Below are 20,596 nucleotides of genomic sequence, written 5' to 3' on the forward strand. Positions count from 1 at the left end.
CGTGGTATTTCACATTCGTTTCTGTTAGTTTGTACAAAAAAAATGATTTATTGCTCTTCAATGACTTTATTTATTTTCCATCAATGACAAATATTGTTTAAGCTACATTTTGTCACATTCACCTCTTCACAGCACTTTCATAGTACTTCACAGATAATAACATTAAAACATGATATTCTCTTTTATAGCTTCCACAATATTCTCCTTTGCCTTAAGGACAAATGCTTCAGTGTAAACATTCATAATATAATTTTTGGTTTTCTGGAACAGACATCTTATTGTCCTTCTGACAGACAAATTCCAAATTATGTTTGGTTCCAGTAGTTTCTCAAAGCAGCGTATATATCCATTGAAAAACCAAAGCTCGCACACTGCTTTTCATCCATCTTCACATTATGTGTAAAAGAGAAACCTTCTTCAGGATGAAACATGAACCTGAATGTCAGTTTCTCTTTTCCACTGTAGATGTGAAGATACCAGAACAGTTTCCTCAAGCTTGGGCAGATTCATTCATAACACTTTATGTCACAAAAATATTCCTTCAATTAATGATTCTGTACAAAAAAAAACATTGAATTTCTTTGCGGACCTGCACATTTTTGAACGGAAATGAAATACAACATCAACATGTAAATACATCTTGAGGGAAAATACTCTGCTATGAAGAAGATAGTGCACGCACATCCGTTAGTCCAGGTGCTTAGACAAACAAAGTATAATGAAAAAGAATAAAGTCTGCACACTGGTAGTTGCAAAAAGCTCCAGAATTTATTGCTCGTCAACGTTTCGGCCTGTTCAGGCCTTCATCAGGACATATATGACATATATGTCCTGATGAAGGCCTGAACAGGCCGAAACGTTGACGAGCAATACATTCTGGAGATTTTTGCAACTACCAGTGTGCAGACTTTATTCTTTTTCAAAATACTCTGCTATAGCATACAGTATATGCCAAAGTACGTACAGAATCTTTACATTTTCACATATTTTATGCCTCTGGGCTATTACCTTAACAGTATTAATGTCTACTGTGTCCTTATTTACAAGAGGAAAATGTTTCATGAGATAATATCTCATGAAACTTCATATTATGAAGTGGATTGTAGAAACATGGTACAGTCATTGTCTTCCAGTCCAGCTGTGAACTAAGGCATTGGTCAAATAACATCTTCTTGTCATCAGTATGTATATGATGGCTTCATCTTGAGCCACAATTGAATTGAATTAGATTTTGTGGAATGAGTCATCTTACGCATGGAGACTGCAAAGATTTTATGGAGCATTTATGAAACTCTGCTATTACCATGGACAGTCGCCATGTCAAGGCGAGAATGTTTTAAGGATTAATGGAGCCTCATCATTGTGCGTGAGCAACGGCTTTTAGATGAAAGGGTCCAGGTGGGAGGGCAATGGGCACTCATGTCCTACAGCAGAGCAGTTTGTGAAAGACATTCCGAAACTCCGCGTTGAAGGCTGTGTAGATTATGGGGTTGACGGCACTGTTGACGTAGCCGAGCCATGTTACCACAGAGATCAACGTAGGGCCTATGTCACAGGTCTCGCACAGCGCCTTTGTGACGTGTACCACGAAAAAAGGTGTCCAGCAGGCCAGGAACACACCTGCAGGAGATGGGAGATATGCATTTGACCAGTATAGTGACCATTAAACAGGTTTTTACGTATGTCATGCGTTGTGTACAGATTTGTGAGTTGATGATCATGTGCAAGTGCAGTTTGTATACGGGTTGGTACAGATTGGACAGCGGCAAAGTGGTTTTCAAGGAGACGGATAATAGATATCTGATTCTGTCGTGCTTTGGAGCCTTTTTTTTCAACATGGCACGCGCACACTTATAGTACTGCAAGTACTACTAAAGTGCAGCCAAATAGCTGGGAGTGGTTTAGCTATTTAGTTTGTTGTGTAGCATGCACGCACATGCAGACACGTAATGCAAGTCTCCGGGCCCCACACACACACACACACACACACACACACACACACACACACACACACATGCGTTTTCTAATGTGTATTGTGATTCTAAATCAGAGTATATATGTACTGTGTGTGTCTTATCAAACGGATAATTCTGGTTCATAACTCAGTTTGCGCAGAGTATATTAGAGTCAACATTCTCCTTCCCCTCCGACATGACTATTATATGCATATTGTAAAGGTATGTCCCTATCTTCTCATTATCATGATCTGTACCACTTACAGATTCAGATATCACCAATTTAATTTGACTGGAATGCATTCTGTTATATAGAAATTTCAATCCTCTGCTTTCCGCAGGAATATACATAATATTTTCCTGCAAAGTGCATGCAATGCAAATGTTTAAAATGGCAAATTGGCAATTATTATTATTTATCTGGCTTGAGTACAATGAGACATGTTATTGTATTTTCTTACTGCATGGCTCCTGGACAAGCTCAGAATTTGACGGTTTGAGGTCACACGATCTCATTGGCTAACAGCCACCCCAGATCCTGACCTTAATCACACCAAATTCACAACAAACTTAACTGTTTCTAACGTAATGCCTAATCACAGCCATTGTTAACCTGGTACCTACATATTTAACCATATCTAACCTCATGCCTAAACATGGCAATTTTTAGCCATATATACCTAAACTTAAACGTCCTTTATGCGTCCTACAATCCGCTCATGAGTCGAGCCGACTGGTCGAGCCATCCGGAATAGGGCCCTAATTTTCAGTACCAGAGTTGGCCACTTGAGTTTTAAAAATCACTCCCGGTCCTGGGGGGCCTGTTCAGGAGCCACTACCTGTTGTATATCATCAACTAGTGAACACTCACCCACAACAACTGGGAGGACCTTCATGGCTTTGCGTTCTCTTCCACTCACTCGGCTGCTCTTGCTGTTACGCCGTCCCCTCCTGCCTCCGTTCGCCTTCGCCACGCCATTCTCTCGGCCCCTCGCCTCTTCCAGGGGCGGTCTCTCGCCAGCGTCCGCGTCTGATATGCTGTCCAACTGCGTGGTCATGGGGTCACTCTCCGCTATGACCCCGAGCTCGTCCTGCTCCGTCAAGGGGGTGGCTGCGGGTGACAACATGGAGACGACGGTGGACGGAGACGTCGGGCTCAGCCCCACAGGCACGAGGTCCACCCCTTTCTCCCGGCCGCTTGCCGCCGCGGCCTTCTGGCCGCGCAGGGCGGAGCCAAGGTGGAGGGAGAGGGTGCGGCGACCGCCGCCTCGCACCATCTGGGACCGGCTTCTGCCCGTGCTCCAGCGCCGCAGGCCCCGGAACATCCAGTAGTACAAGAAGAGCATGACGGGACAAGGCACGAAGAAAGAGCAGACCGAGGAGTATACCACGAAGTGGTCGTTCTCCAGCTTGCACACGCTGGGGTCGCGACCCGGCACCCGGTTCAGGCCGAAGATGACGGGGCTCGCGACGCCCAGGGAGAGGACCCATGTGGCGGTGATGAGGGCCAGCTGCCGCACGCTGAACTGATTTCTGTTGTACTTCAGAGGGACCACCACCGCAATGTACCTGGAGGAATGTCCAAATTTAACATTAACATGTGGATACAAAATACATAAGTACATTAAGGAGATTTGAAATAGTATGAAAATAACTAAATAGATTTATAACATATAGCCATTAATTAAATGCCATCTGTACAACTGTTGTGTGTGTGTGTGTGTGTGTGTGTGTGTGTGTGTGTGTGTGTGTGTGTGTGTGTGTGTGTGTGTGTGTGTGTGTGTGTGTGTGTGTGTGTGTGTGTGTGTGTGTGTGTGTGTGTGTGTGTGTGTGTGTGTGTGTGTGTGTGTGTGTGGTGTTGCACTTGAAATTATATTAATTGCAGTTATATTAACTGTTTGAAATAAACAAATCAAACTAGAACAATTTTAAAACGCAAGCCGGTGGTAACCGGCGCTAGCTAACTGATATAGTATATACTGTGGTTGCAGTAATAGAGGTCAAGTGAACAGTATAATAATATTGAAAACTCTGGATGCACATATGGCAGTGCCAGTACAGTATATGTGTATGCATGTATGTATGTATGTATGCATGCATCGCAGCACAGAGATGCATGTTCTGGGAGCCAGCTGTTGTAATGTAATGTAATGTTCTGTGACACAAAGCAAACATTAGAAGGTTACAAGAGAATACTTTGACCACACTACCCTCTCTACTTATTATTGAACTGCAGTAAAATTCCATAAAAACAATCTCTGACTTCTATGGCCCAGACCAGTCAAATTCCACCATTTCTGTAGTACTCCCAAATAGAGTCCCTCAACAACAATCATAATATTAACTCTGAGAGTATATACAAATGTCAAGTTCAATGAACAACTATAATTTTGCTGTGTACCCCTCCCTAAGTGATGCAATTAGAGGCAGAGGTCTTGATTTTCTCTGGTTCCATTAGCCTCGTAGCCCCTGCCCGGCCTGCCATCACTTCTAATGGCATTGTTCAAATTGATTGTCAAGCCGCTGATGGAGAATGTTGTGTCTCATCACGAATGAGCACAGCATGCTATTATTTAGCCATTTTAAAGCGCTTTGTAAATATGAGACCGAAAGAAAAGAAAAAAGACTTTGTAAAAAAAGAAAGAAAAATAAACGTGTATTACGCAAGAACAGAACTATATTCTATATATATCATCTGCGTGTGGAGGAATATGTGCTATACTATGGGAATCACACAGGTGAATGAATAACGATTCATGATTATTCATAAGGAATTGATGTTATCACACATTATGTTATGTTTTCGTTTGACAGGAACTAATTAAGATTGGATTTTAGGGACTTTTGACATAAAAATACACAACATTTTATATATATTTGGCATCTATTGTTGAATATCCCCAGTATGACCACGGATATGCTCCAAAAGTGTGAGAAACATATTTTTTATTTCATGACGGCTTTAATATAGAAATGATCTTGCCACCAGCAGTGCCTGTAATTATGACAACCATCAGCATTTGTAGGCTATAATGCTATATAAAAAAAGGGGGGGGGGAAAGTTCACACCGGAAACAAACCATGAACCATGCATGATTATCGATTTTGTCCTTTAAATGTTCTAATACTATAATAATAACAATACTGCACGTATCAGTGGGAGGGATACTGTATTTTTCAAGCTTAATACCTTAATTTGCATTTACGAATGCATTTGTAATTTAATACAGTCAATTTGAGCTTGACAGAGAACAACACATAATATACCAGTATGAGATGAGATGAGTGTAGTGTGAGAGAGTGTACCTGTCAACGCTGATTGCACACAAGTTCAGGATGGAGGCTGTGCACAGCATGACATCCATGGTCATCAGTGCATCACATATGTTGGTGCTCAAGGTCCAGATGCCTCCCAGGAACTGGATGGCAAATACAAAACACGTACAAAAGTGTTTCTCTTTTGATTGAGACTCTATATTATTGAATGATTTTTACTACACTACAATTAAGACTGCACATGCACACAATTGCACGCACGCACTCACTCACGCATGCACGCACGCACACACACGCAGCATCTCCTTGCCTCAGAGTAGACATAGAGGGGAAGCACCAGCACTGCAAGCAACAGGTCTGCAACGGAAAGGCTGATGATGAAGTAGTTTGTCGCAGTCTTCAGCGAGCGCTCTGTGAGCACGCTCAGACACACAAGAACGTTCCCCAGGATGATGATGAGAATTAAAGGCACGCCCAGGATCAGCGCCGGGTAGTTGTAATCCCTCTGGTGCGGCCCATCGGGAATGGTGCCAGGTGTCACATTTTCCATGATGGAGGCCCCAAGCTGTACTCCTGAACTACAGTTAACATCTGGCGATCAGACAGAAGTGCCTTTAAGCCCAATTTATTATGGTATAAATCAACACTTGTGTGTGTGTGTGTGTGTGTGTGTGTGTGTGTGTGTGTGTGTGTGTGTGTGTGTGTGTGTGTGTGTGTGTGTGTGTGTGTGTGTGTGTGTGTGTGTGTGTGTGTGTGTGTGTGTGTGTGTGTGTGTGTGTGTGTGTGTGTGTGTGTGTGAGAGAGAGAGAGAGAGTTTTACCTTGTTGCTCTAAGGTCTTGAGACTGTTCCAGCTCACTGGGTGCATCAGCCACAGCTGGAGGGAAGCATGTGCATGTACTGGCCAACAGTGTCCCTTCACTGATCGTCGAGGTGGTCATTTTCCAAGTAGCTGGCATGCCGTTCTCAGATGACCCCCCTGAATAATGATTGTGAATATTAAACCTGCAAAAGAATGGGAATTAAATATCATTACAGACTGATAACAATCCAGTCTTGAAAGAGCCTTCTGTTGGTTTCCATCAGGCATGGCTATTTGAAAGCTGTATTTTTGGCCTCTCTGGCGTTTTGGCTTATCTAGGGTACAGGAGGTTCATTGAGCACAAATGACTTGTTCACACTCATACTGTAACCTGGGAGTGGGAGCTCAACCATAGTCTTATATTGCTGGCCACACACCAGCTCCACTGGAGCAGCTTGGGTTTCTACCCTTTATGTTGCCGCTGCCCATGAATGCCCTCGTGGCATTGTCTATTACCTTTAATCAGAGCTGATTGAGAGAATAGAATGTTGGAAAGTTCGGAATTATGCACACTATTGCTGTGCCAGTTCGGGTCATGGCCGCCACTCAGAACACGTCCCGTTTGGAGCAGGCTAATCTCTCAAGAACAGATTCAGAGCTGCGCTTGAATCTGTTGGTAGCCGTGTTGAGAACCCATGCACATTGGCTACAAGTGGGCGTGCCATCAGATCAGGAAGCAGGCCGCGCTTTACCCAATCAAATGTAGTCGGCGGGATTTACATGTGTGCGGCTCGTTCCCCACTGGAAACAAACTCATTTAACAATAGCGTCCTCGGAGCTGACAAAACCACAGAAAGTTAGTAACATTTTAACTTGCTCTTTCATCATAGAAACAAGTAGGCTTATAACCAAAACGATCCATGATCTTTGGGAGAAATGGTGTTAGTGTTCCGTGGAGAAATATTGTTAGTGGGAATGAAAACATAGTCGCACCACCGGAAGTGGAAGGCTGAAGGCAGACCAAAACCCCGGTTTCCCTGAGCATGGGTCCTCCGTACAGCTCCGCCCAGAGTCAAATGAATAAGTGAAAAACAGCAGAGGGCTCTGTTTTTAGCGGTGCCAGCCGCTCTACATTTGACCATGTGTGTGTGTGTCCGTCCGTTTGAGCACGGCAAAGAAGTAACACATGCGCACACACACACACGCACACACACACAGCACACATGCTCGCTCGCACACACACACACACACACACACACACACACACACACACACACACACACACACACACACACACACACACACACACACACACACACACACACACACGTAACATGCGGTCCTGCAAGGCGCACCGTTTCAACACATGCGCCACTTACAGACACACACACACACACACACACACACACACACACAGACAAGCCAGCACTGCACACGTGAGAGCCAGCACTGCACACGTGCGTGCACACACAAAAAAATACTTAAGTTATTTTTTTTTAAGAATACTTAAAAGTTGATAAAAACAGTAAACTTACTTAAAAGTTGATAAAAAGAGTAAAAATTTGTAAAAATTTGTAAAAAATACTTTACAGGAAATAAAGTGATTAAAAATACTTTAAAGTAAATACATTGAGTAACAATACTTAACAGTACTTAAATTGAGTGAAAATACTCAGTAGTACTTCAAATAAGTAAAAATACTTAAAGGTTGTTAAAATGAGTACAAATACTTAAACAGTTAAAATGAGAAAAAATACTTAAAAGTTGATAAAAAGAGTATAAATACTCTTCTAGTACCGCCTCAATACCAGCACCCACACATCAAATAGAGTAGTACCGTCTGAATGCCAGCGCCCACACATCAAACAGAGTAGGCACCGCTTACTCACACTGGGTGTGATTTTTCCTTTTTATTTGACGATGGGTTCCCAGATTGGGAGCAGGCTAGTTGCTTGTTTAGGGCTGTGGTGCTGACAGATTCTGCTGCTGTGGTCGGTCGAAGAAAAATTATGGGCATCGCCTGCAAATGATAGCCGCTGCCCTTGAATATGATAACAAATAATAACTCGAAAAATCAGATCCCACCAGGCCGGGTTGCCTACACAGGACTGTGTCAGTCGTGGAGTGCAGTAGTGAGGACACTAGGAAGCTACAGGGGAAGTGGAGTTTGTACCTCAGACGTTGCAACTGTTCACTTTTCTTATGAGCAGAAGTGATAGCGATTTTGAAGGTGCGCTCTATAGGCCCCTCAGCATGCGATTCAAATGTGGGTCTATCATCACAGGTCAGATATCAAAGTGATCCCAAAGCAGTTTTTTGGTTTTGAAATACCCCAAATCCTAATTTAATCCACTCGGATAGGGATACAAAATTCTTGGGCCCAGGTAATCAGTATTCACTGATCCAGTTATGTCAGTAGAGATCGTTGTGTCAAATAGGCCTATTGATAAATTCAATGAAATACAGTACCTGGAATATATTTAAAGATGGATAAAACGGACGAAATTCCTGTCTCCTCTTTCTGCATTTTTGGCTGGAGATCAGGTTGAGGGAGGTAGGATTTTGGGGAAGGAGAGGCAGGGATTGTATGAAACACCCACCTATGCTTGGAAATTATGTCAAAATCGTGTTGGATTTTGGGCTTTAAAACCAGATGCTCTGTACTAATTATGCCATTGTCTTTCTCTGATTTCCTGTTTTGAAGTCTAAACACACATACGCACAGTCATCCCACATTCACACACAGAACAGGAAGTGCATGTCCGCTCCGTGTGCATTCATTCAGCCACATGTGTCTGTATATATATATATATATATATATATATATATATATATATATATATATATATATATAATGTACAATAGGTTATAAATGATGTACGAAATGATATGCTGTAAATTCTTACATGATACCAGGAATTGAAACAACCTGAGATGCCTGTACGCACCCACAAGTGCTGGTCATCTTGATATAATTTTAAAAATAACGTACCGTATAATGACATGGATTATACCATAGGTAATACTGCCCCAGTGCATCACTGCTAACCATACACCCGGAAGTAAGTCTGTTACTGGTGATGTCATGGTTATTTGGTCTATTCTGTATCATGCCCCTTAAAATATGTATATTTCACACTGCCCATATTGATATCTGATCTATTTTTTTTTGTTTCTTTCTCTATCTCTATCCGCCTTTCTTGAAACTGCAAATGATTTCACCCACTTATTTTTACACCTGTAAACCTTTGATGTGACAATACAAGTTGAGTTGTTTAATTTAATGTTTAAGAAATGTGGACATTGCTGTGCTGCTTGAGCTATTTTTTTTAAATTATCTTCCAGAAATAAATGTACCAGACTTCCAGAAATAAATGTAATGGGAAGTCAACAACAAGTTTACAGGTCTAAAAACGTATTTAAATGTCAGATGGGGACTGTAAAAGAAATCTTAATTTGAACAGAGCAATTCTCAAAAGATTTGATGCTTAAGATTCACTGAATCAACTGTGTAGTATTCTTCCTGGGAATAACAGACAATATCATACACTCCATTTAGTTTTTCCATTACATTAACCCCATTCTTCTAGCACTCATTTGACTCAGGTTGGTGCACTTAAGTAGTTTATCAATCAATACTCACAAGACAACTATGCTATACTTCCCTGCTTAACAAAGGGGTAGCTTAGCTCTCACAAGACAGAAGGAAAAAGAGCCTATATGCACTAGAACGTATTTACTATACAACACTGAAAGGTAAACAGAAATGGCCACTTTCTATAGCCCAGACGAGGAACCAGGTTGGAAGGTATAGAGGTGGTCACTTAATATCACAAGGAACTGTTCTCACAAATACTGTGTGTAGAAAGAAAAAAAAAGTCAGAGAGAAAACAATTACCACTGACAACATTACCATTGACAGTGACTATCTGTTACGGTTTCGAACCCTTCACCTCCACCCTCCACGTCTGGAGTTCCTGTGCACAATCCAGTGCGCCGTTCTCACTCTGTCACCTGGACACTCAGGCTCACCTCATGATTCTCCTCCCTGTGGCAAGCTGACTGGGTGTGGCACTGCACACCTGTTTCCATTTTCCCATCATCACCAGAGTCTTCAAGAACCCTGCCTTGACTCCGCCCCTTGCCAGATCTTCCCAGAGAATTACCTGGCAAGTATAGACGAATCCACAGACGCGCTGCCTGTAGCTGCCTGTAGGCGGCCATTGCTGCGGTGTCGCGTCCGCGGAGCGTTGACACCGCAGCAATGGCTGCGCCCAGGGCAGCGCTCCGTGGATTCGTGTATAGCTGAAGCCTACATTGTTGCTGTCCGTACCCTGTAGAGCTATTTTCTGTGTTTTTGCTGCAATCATTCTGATCGCTTGTTTTTTGTCACACTCCAGATCTGCAGTGCCACTCCCTGCTTGCCACCACCATTCCTCTGGATCGTTTTGTTTGGCTACCGACCACATGCTTGGACTCTGACTACTCTCATGGACTCTTTCAAGTATAGTTTTATATTATATAATATCTACATATATACATATATATTTGTGCCACTAGTTGTATATGTATATCCATGTAGATTTATATAGATATATCTATACATGTTCAGTTTTGTGTATTATTTTGGACATTAAAACACCTCGCAAGGCATTAACCCTTTCGTGTCTCCTGAGTGGTTGCATTTGGGTTCTGAACACAACTCGGTCTTAACACTATCCTGCTGCTTAACAACCCTCAACTTTGTTTAAAGCAGTCTAGTGGCAGATGCCTCTCAATAAACCGGTGTTTTTGTGCGGTGAAACATTAGGGAGTAAGCTGAAGAGAGAATGCCGGTGACATTTCCCTTTGTGTGCCATGATGCTGTTTCAGAGATGTATTGTTTCATCTCCACACAGTGACAGGAGCATCAGTGGCAGGGCAAAGAGACATTAGAAATGACAAAGGCAGACATGGATGAGGAGCTGTTGGAATGATGAAAATGAAAGGAGACATGATGAGGTCAGGTGTATTCTGTATGTGTGGTCGCGTAGCTATTCCATGCAGGAGTGTTAGCTGAGTGGCTTAAAAAAGGACTGTCGGGCTGCTATTCTAGTCCTGCATAATCTAAGTTATAAAAATGCAGTGCCTTGTGTGTTTGTGAATAAATGTTGTTTGCTGAAAGTACTGTATAAATTCCCCCTGGCAAGAAAGTTGGAATCCATTGTCGTGTTATTTCCCTTGCTGTCTATCAAAGTAATTTGACATTGCTATGCACTCTCTTCAATTTCCTTTCACGCAAATGCACAAGTCATTTCAATGTTCCCGCTGGAACAGGAGACAAGATCTCGATCCTAATCTTTTCATCAACTCCCACCAGAGAGGATGGGGAATTGGGATACAGGAGATGCCTCCCCTTAGCCAAAATAATAATAATATCTGTTCCCATATGCTACAGCTACTTAGATGAGAACGGCGCAATGGCATCTGAACAGGTGCTGGTGCATGTGGCAATGTGAAATTTCATCCAATCTTTTACACAGTGAAAATGACCGGCCTCCCAGAGCCTGCCAAGATGCATTAACAGCTGCCGTTACAACCTGCCTCTCCTGTCCGTCACACTCAACACGTTAACAGTCAATTAGCCAGACATGGCCACAGACAACAGGTTCCCAGGAAACAGATGTTATAAGATGAGATGGGACGTAATTGGCTACCTGCCTGCTTCCTGCGGTGGAACCCTGGACGTTCCATTCATGATGTGTGGAATATTAGCTTTTGAGACTCGCGATAATGTAACATATTGTTGCTGCATAGTCCTGGGGGGGGCGGGACATGGCATGTGTTAAACATGTTGAAAAGAGTACAAATCTGCACACCAGTATTATGCTCCCATAATCAGTAGTCACTCAGATGAAAAGCAAATGTTTGCGTACGTAGTATGCTTCCCATGCACAGTTTGACATATGAGTATAGTTTTTGTGCTTTGATGCAACACTATATGTAGAACTTGCATCTACCCGTGTGTGTGTGTGTGTGTGTGTGAGTGGGTGGGTGTTTGCAAAGCAACGTTCTGGCCCTGAATCCTCAAGTGGTGAGCTGATTCTTTTGTCTGTGTGCTTTCGTCTGTTTCCGTCTTGAACTTTCTGCTGTCTTTGTGGCAGTTGCATCTCTGTCTCTCACTTTTTTGCTGTGATTATGGCAGGTATATCTCTGTCTTTCACTTCCTGCTGTCTTTATGGTAGATGTGCTCTATATTTCACTTTTTGCTGTGGTTATATGGCAGGTGTATCTCTGTCTTTCACTTTCTTTGTAGCAGGTGTTCCTGCTGTGCTCCATTGGCAGTGTCCAAACTGGCTACACACCAACACACAAACACTGTTCATCAAAATACCTCACTCTCCCGCTTGCAAACAAAACCCTCCCAACTACAGCTCCTGCCTTCTAACAATGCACAGTAAAATTCAGAGTGTTACTCTGTAAGTATAACAATTGCCCTGTTAGTGACCATTTATTCACCAGTTGTAGACATACACAATCAAAGAGTTCCTAATGAGGGGCAACTTGGGCCAGTCCCAGAGATTCTTTGTATTTTAAATTATATATTACAGCAGTGACAATCTCAGAGTAATCATACAGCATTAAATAATTCCCTGTTATCTACTATTATCAGTTTTCACACAGTGATTTAGGGGAAAATTACATACACAATACCCAAAATAAATTGCTGGTTAAAATAGTTGCCACTGCATGATTATCCACCAGGGATCAGTCAAGGAATGTCAGGAAACGCATGGCTGCATAGGAGCACACCTATCCATTTGTGAAATAATAGTGCTGCTCATCATCCAGCGCAGTTCGAAATGAGAGGAGGCGGACATTTCAGTCCCCCACTGAGCTAAGCAACCATAGCAACTGACCTGCATCGAGACAGTCCAAATGCATTTAAACGTGTTAATCTGAGTATTTCCCACCCAAGGACTCTGTCAGGACCTAAATTAGACAACAGCCAGATTTGGGAGGGATTTGTTTCATGCTATAGTAAACAGTGCACCAGTGTCTTGAGCATTGCTGTAGATTTCAAATGGTTTGTGTGGGTTTTTCTTTTTATTCTCCCGAATAGTCTTTCAAGTGAGAATTATAGCTGTATTTAATTGACATAATTATTTGACGTAAAAATGTATTGCCAGTAATGTCCAGTCTCTGTAATGCGTCCTCATCTTTGTGACATTTACCTTATTTGTAACGAAAACTGACACATAGCATATAGATTAGTTGCTACAGCTTTGAGGCCTTCATTATGCTAACCACCTGTCCAATAATACAGTATTGCTCCATAGTCCAGTGCACTGGTGCTCATCTGTGAGGTTATGTGGTGACTGACAAGATCATTAGCTACCCTGAAACACCTCCAGAGCTCATCACGCAGCACTGGTTGGGGTAGCGAGACATGGAGTGGGGACATCAAATTAAGATGGCTTCAGCTCCAGATACTAAAATAGCTGTGACCAGCTGCGTCAACAGCTGCGTAAGAGTGGTTAGAGCAAAGCAATGGGGTGCCTTGTTCAGCAAGTGCAGGTACCATCAGTGGTCGAAAAGGTACTCACATGTTTTACTTGAGTGAAAGTATCAATGCTGCAATGTACTCTGTTACAAGTGAAAGTCCGGAATTCTAAATTTACTTGAGTAAAGGTACAAAAGTATTGGTGTCAAAATGTACTTAAAGTACGAAAAGTAGAAAGTACTCATTATGCAGAAGGTCCCATTTCACAAGTTTTCAAATGTATAAAATGTTTAAAAAATACTTTTTGGAAAATTGCAGATCTACAAGCTCACAATGCGTCGCATCGTGTCGCATTGTGAGCTTGTAGATCGGCTATTTTCAAATGGCCAAAGCGTATATAGGGCAGAAGTGGGTAATGTATGTGTTGTAATAATAATCTAAATCAAATAGCTAGTAACTAAAGTTTATATGTTAAAATAATTGTAGTGGAGTAAAAGTATAATATTTGCCTCTGAGATGTAGTGGAGTAGAAGTAAAAGTAGCGTACTGAAAATTGGAAATACTCCAGTAAAGTAAAAATACCTCAAAATTGTACTTAAGTACAGCACTTAGGGTAAATGTACTCAGTTACTTTACATCACTGGGTACCATGAGATGAAACCTGCCAAATTAATAGAAACTGCATGATAGTAGTAATTAATTTATTCCAAGACTCATCATTTTTCTCTCTTAACGTTCCTTGTGGCCCCAACAAGTTGATATTATCTCACAGACATTCAGTGCTATCTTCTTCGCCTTCAGGACTGTTTATAGCCTACTAAATGTATGCACACTTCACAGAAGAACTTCTGTCCTTGTTGTATTACCATATCATTGCTGTCGGGTAGAAACCTCGTATGTCCAAAGCTTCAGGATTCAAATGAAAAAATGTTGAGCTTTAGGCGTATTTTTGCTACTTTTGTGCAACACTGTGGTGTGGCAAAGTAAGGCATTAATTCGTGAAAAATCATAAAAAGTTTAAATAAGGAGATAAGAGGTTTCTGCCTGACAGCGACGATATTTAGACTAGATCAGACACAGTAGCATGCAGCATGGTTTTCAAGTTGATAAATCATTTCTCTTTTGTTGAAGACGTTTTATTTGAGAACTTCAGCACAAGTCTGTGTGAGCAGTTCGAGAAAATCATTACTCCTAAAGCCACATGAGAATTAGAAAAAAATAGATCAATCAGGCAAGCAGTCCTAAAATCGAATTAGGCATAGAATTGCAAATGAGGGACTTACGTTTATGCTAATTAGGCAAAGATGAATTCCACTCATTCCACCCAAAAACCCTTTAGTGATTTATAGGTGTCCCCATTGATCACTTGAAACATTTCAATTTCTATTCCATCAAGACGGCATGTGAAAATTCACGCACAAGACACATTTATGATATATTTCTGTGAGGGGTGGGCACTAAGTGAAAAATGGTCACTCACTTGGTTCGCAGATGATGGCTTGGAAACTTCCAGCCGGAGTCGGTCAATGCCCTGCTCTGTCTCTCAGGCAGATTCCCATTCCTTAAAAAGACTTCTTCCAGAGGAGTCCTAATGTGTGTGCTCTCAGGGAACTGTCCATCAACAGCAGCCTGTCCTTGTTCCTTTCCTCTCCTCATGCAAGTGTACTGTATCCCTAACAGTGCCAGCCTCCACTCAGCCTCTCAGCAGGGGTGGAGCTAGACTCATGAGCACAGAGGGGGCAGAGCGGTCTTGAGGGGCCCTTCTGACAAAACCATTTATTAAATTCACGACTGTAGAATAACCGATAACCTATCAAAAACACAAACTGTCACTTAGCAAGCCACAAGACAAGCTTGTTCTGAAAGACAGAAACAGGTTGCCGGACGTGATGGACGTACCAGGGCCAGCACATTTCAGTCTACATGCATCAATAGCTGAATGGTTTCAGCACCACCACCAATGGACAGCGACAGTGCATGCCCACTGTGTGACCCAGCACCATGCAATTTTACATGGGGATAAAATACCCATCAGAGCAAAGCAGCATACAGACAGAGGCTGTCTCAGTCTCCACAGAGGCAGTATGTTTGTAGTTAGTCACAAACACTACAGATTCAGCGATAGATGTGAAGAGGTAGACACGGTGGTCTACAACATAACAAGGCCTGTTCAAAGACAAAGTAGACACGGAGATATAATGAGGGGGTGGCAACAGATGCAGCTGCGCATAACTTGATCAAATAAACGACATCTTCATAGATCAATTCCATGAAATCAAATTATCCATCCATCCATGTTTTACAGTGTTGATTCTTTGATCGGTATCATCACTGAAAAATGTATAATAATGACAAATTAACAAACAAAAACAGCCGCTAGTTAGCCTTGCTGCTGCTCCTTTGTCACATTTGCAGGGCAGCCTTCCATGTCACACACCAGCAGCAGCTCCTCTTTCACCTATACATACATCACTCATCCATGTGATACACCAGCAGCAGCTCCTCTGCAAGCACAGCCAGAGAGAGGGTGGGAGACCACACTGATCTCGCTCTCTTTCTCTCACTCTGACTGGCTCTGTTTCTCTCCCTTTCGCATCCCCTCCCTCTTTCTGCTCCTCTGTGTCCTGCTCACATGCTCTCTCTCTCCCCCTCTCTCTCCCCCCCCCCCTCTCTCTCGTTCTGTCGCTCACTCAGCCACCATTATCTCCCTTTCACTAACTTAATTGTAAGCCTACATGTGACTGGCTGAACGCCCTCCTCGCGTTCTCAGCTCTGTCACACAACAACATGTGAAGGCTGACTTTAATTGTTTCCCTTTCAAACATTGCATCACTCACTGGATCCTAATTATTATTTTAATTTCATCTTTAAGCCCAATCAGTGACACTATGGGGGTGGCAAGATGACACATCTCCACTGAAAATGGAACTTACAAGCAAGAAACTTGAAATATAATAATAAGAGAGAGAGAGAGAGAGAGTGCGTGCATGCGTGCACATGTGTTAGGTGGATGCGTTCGTTGAAGTGAGGGTTCGAGTTTGATTGATGGATGTACTTTATTTAGTAAGACATGAGAAAAACACTACATGGAAGTACAGATTCACGATACAAGGTCTACTAAACTGGAAGGCTCATAAAATGAGATCCCCACGCACACAAATCATGATGACATATAAGAGACAGACAGATTAATAGAGTTGATAAAGGGTTGTAAATCCTGCTCTATGTTATTTATAACTATTTGTAGTTAAACAGCTGAAAACCAGTGTAAAAAGGATGAGACGAAATCAAAGACTCAAATTAAAAGGTTGACATTGTATTAAGAGAAAGAATCAATCCACGAGGCACCGTACAGCAAAAATATCTCTCTCCTATTACAAATACAGGCAATAGTATTTATACACAAGTTGGAGTCCGGACATCAGATATAAGGTGGATCCTAACGATTGGTTAAGACCCTCAGACGTCAGATCATATCTGATGAGCTGTCAGGCATCAGGGTGTCATCATAATAAGTTGTTGTTCATCTTATAGTGTCCTTGTGTACAACTTTTGGTTCCATAAACAAGTTATTCCTTCGATATCATAGGACATGTGGCAGGTTTATCTGTGACAGGGTGACAGCTGACAGAGTAAATTAGTGACAATATCCCGGTCATACAGGTCATCTTACACAGATACAGGTCATTTGACATTTAATCACAAAGCGTTGACCAAGACATGTTTTTACTGATTGGGAACATATGGAGCCGGCACCAGATAGCAAATATGGAGCCAGCTACATGGCCTTGGTAGAGAAAGTATAGTAGAGTTACAAAAGGCATGTTTAAAAGACTGAAGTACAGGCCCAAAAAGACATCACTATATTTAATTTGACTGGTTAGATCGATAGTTCTAGATCATATCAATCTGGTCCACAAAACATATATATTTTTAACTCCATCACAGATATACACACTACTATACAGAACGTCATACAATCAGCTTACATGTTACTGGTATGAAACATAAAAAATATGCACAAGAGAGGGAAAAAAGGAATAGTTCAGGGAGGGGCGGGGGGGGGGGGGGGTTGCTGGGGGGTTAGGTTAAGACTTTGACAGGGGCCAGTTTGGAATTTGCAGCCTCCTGAAGGTGTAAGTGGGCAAGAGAGAATGAGTGCAAGCGCGCATGTGCACTCGTGCTGTACGTTTGGCGCTTGCCCTACTTCATCATCTTTATTGCTTGCCCCATGTTCATCATCTTTATTGCAGTGGCAGTTGCAAGGGCATGGTTGTAACCTTGCCTCATGACACAGAGAACTGGCTGTGTGAAATAGACATTGGAAATGCCATGTAACGTAAGCACTCCTCTGCGCTGCCTGATCCCGGGGCAGTAGAAGCTTCAGAAATTCCTACATGGGGGGTGGGGGTTGGGGCAACAGTCACAAGGCGTGATGAAGCCTTGCATTGAGGGCAGAAGTGCAGGCTTACCTATAAATCCCCCAGCCAACCCATTAAAGGATAGCCTGACCTTTTCCCCCGCTGCCATACATACATGCCTCTGATGGATGAGCAGGGTCTCTCACAACCAGCTATTTCCAGGATTCATCACAACACCAACCCAACCCCTTGTGGTCTGCCTGGCCTAGCCTCAGTGGCAGTGAGACGCCACAGCGCTATGATAGACAGACTTTATTGGGGGGGAAAATAAATGTGAGAAACGGTGTCCCTTCAGCTTCACTTGAAATGACGAGTGAAGCGAGAGAGTTAGTTCTCTAGTCACCATCTGGCTTATGAAATATTGCTTCAACTCCAACTTCAACTTTATTGTCACATAAGTTTACAGGTGTGAAAGAGTGGGTGAAATTGTTTTTTGTACAAGCTCCATCGTTTTGCAATTTCAAAAAAAGAGTTAAAAGTCTAAGGAAAAGAGAAAGAAACAAAACAAAAAACTGACATAAAAAGCATAAAAGATTCTTGTCCAAGGAAATATTTGTAGCAGATATAAATACATAGCAGCAGATATGTACTGTGCAGTCTGTTGTGCAGGGAAGAGACATCACTTAGCAGCAGATATCAAACTTGCAAGTGTATGTTACATTTCATGTGGGAAATCAGTAAGATCGAGAAAGGAGTGCTTGTTTTCAGGTGACGAGTCGTTGCGCCGCCGCCCGGCCATGCGGATGGGGCTTACGGCATGAAACGAACGCTCCCTCCCTCGTAAACGGTCTGAAAACGGCTTTGTTTTCGTTTGTGTATTCCTCTTCTTGTTCTTAAAACGGGAACGAAACGGGGAGAGACGAGACCGTTAATGATAACTAAATGGCCACGCATTTTATCAAGTACTTCAAAGGCTCGTTCAACTAAAAAGAAATGTGACCACTGTCTGTGTAGATTCTAAGTAATAACTAACTTCAAAAGAACAACCGCACACACAAAATAAAGGCTTTCCTTCAGTGTCTGCTATAGGTTCTGATCATAGACTGTATACAAGGGTTCTGATGTGTGGGCACCATCCAAGTAAATTAAGTGTGAGTCAGACATGCTTGTATTTTCGACTGTGTTTGTTCATCACAGCCGTACTCCCAGTGAATCACTTGGCTCTCTCCTTACTTCAGACTCCAGATAAATCCCTGCCCTCACCCTACTGTTATCTCCTCCTCTTCAGCCAGTGGAAGCAGTACTCAGCTTTCTACCCTGCAAGAGGCCAGCTGTAGAGGGTCTGCGTGTGTGCATGTGAGTGCGCGTGTGTGCATGTGCGTGTGCATGCGTGCTAATGTGTGTGTGTGTTAGTATATATATATTTTAAGACCTCTCTCTAAATGCACTAATGTAATACAAAGCACATGTTGATGGGACAAATGTCCAGTTCAGGATAAACAGTTCATTGTTGATGTGACCTAGACATAATATAGTTTGTTATGATTTGTAATCGATACCACATGTTTAGGACCACAGATGAATACAAAACTTCTTGTGTGTTAACAGGCTGAGTTAACACCTGTTGTGTGAGTGAGGTGTATATAAACCCCTGTCTGCTCTATGTTGGTTGGAGAACTCCCTGGATCGGTCCCTACAATAAACTGACACAGAGAAGGACTTCTTGACTCCTCCTGTCAAAAATGTATTTCACCAATTCCATACCATGAAGGTATGGGGCACTGATTGGCCTGAAACCTTGGCCACATTATTTGTCATACGTCATAGATGATGATGTCACAGACTGGTTTTACTTGAGTAAAAGTAAGTAACATTCTCTTTAGTCATTACGCAGAATCGGCCAAAGCGAAAGCCTTATTGGATTGTAATTAGTAATGCATAATGTGTTCATCGATTTAATGTTGCAGCTGGTAAAGATGGGGGTGATTTTAATTACCCTATTTGCTGCCGGGTAGCTCAATCTATAATACATCATCATTTATCAGTTAATGTATGTTTTGTAATCTAAATCTGTAAAGAAACTGCACCTGAGTTGTAAAATAATTGTAGAAGTGTAGTCAAAATTTTACTTAAGTGTGGTATGGTGCCAAATCTTTGTGTGATAGATTTTTTTTAACATTAGCCACATCGCAGTGCGACGTGTTGTGAGCAGTGGAGGATGTGAGGCCCTGGCCTTACCTGAGTGAAGCGGCGTATCGCCCCTCGACTCGAGGCTGTCTGGTGGGCGAACAGCCTTTTTGCATGTAGTTGAAGGCAAGAGGGCGGGTGGGGAGAGAGCCTGGCGACGCGAGCTATGTTAGTGCACTGAGTGGCAGTTGGGGCAAACGCAGTCCCCACAACATCATTTACGATTCTGTGCCTATCGGTACTGTACATAACTCGGACGGACTAGCAGACCATCGGCCGGTCGTCGTGGGCACTCGCGCCTAGAGGCACTCGCGCGCGACTCCTCGGCCTCAAGGTCTGCTGAGTCGGCGCGCCTCCGTCATGGTCCAAAACTATACTTTATCGACGAAAAAAAGTAGTCTGCGGTTGTTTGAAAAAGTATTGTCCCAAGCGGGAGTCGAACCTAGACTCTTAGTGGTAGTGGATTTAGAGTCTAATGATTAGCGAGGTGCGCCACTGAGGCCAGTGCTAAAATATGGTATTCGGGCTGTATTA

The 20,596-nt window shown here is 42.6% G+C and overlaps 1 protein-coding gene across 1 annotated transcript; it reads right to left on the reverse strand.

Annotated features, from left to right (window-relative positions):
• Window positions 1-1,417: 1,417 nt before the first annotated feature.
• On the reverse strand, window positions 1,418-15,047 carry drd4-rs (dopamine receptor D4 related sequence; the record flags this gene model as incomplete). Its single annotated transcript, XM_080420818.1, has 6 exons — window positions 14,995-15,047; window positions 6,052-6,234; window positions 5,542-5,822; window positions 5,262-5,374; window positions 2,827-3,524; window positions 1,418-1,620 (listed from the first exon to the last, which is right to left on the reverse strand). The coding sequence occupies exons 2-6, from the start codon at window positions 6,095-6,097 to the stop codon at window positions 1,418-1,420; spliced, it is 1,341 nt and encodes a 446-aa protein (XP_080276944.1). The 5' UTR covers window positions 6,098-6,234; window positions 14,995-15,047.
• Between the last annotated feature and the right edge of the window lie 5,549 nt (window positions 15,048-20,596).

Source organism: Gymnoscopelus braueri (assembly GCF_963280865.1).
Source record: "Gymnoscopelus braueri genome assembly, chromosome: 23".
NCBI classification, from domain to species: domain Eukaryota; kingdom Metazoa; phylum Chordata; class Actinopteri; order Myctophiformes; family Myctophidae; genus Gymnoscopelus; species Gymnoscopelus braueri.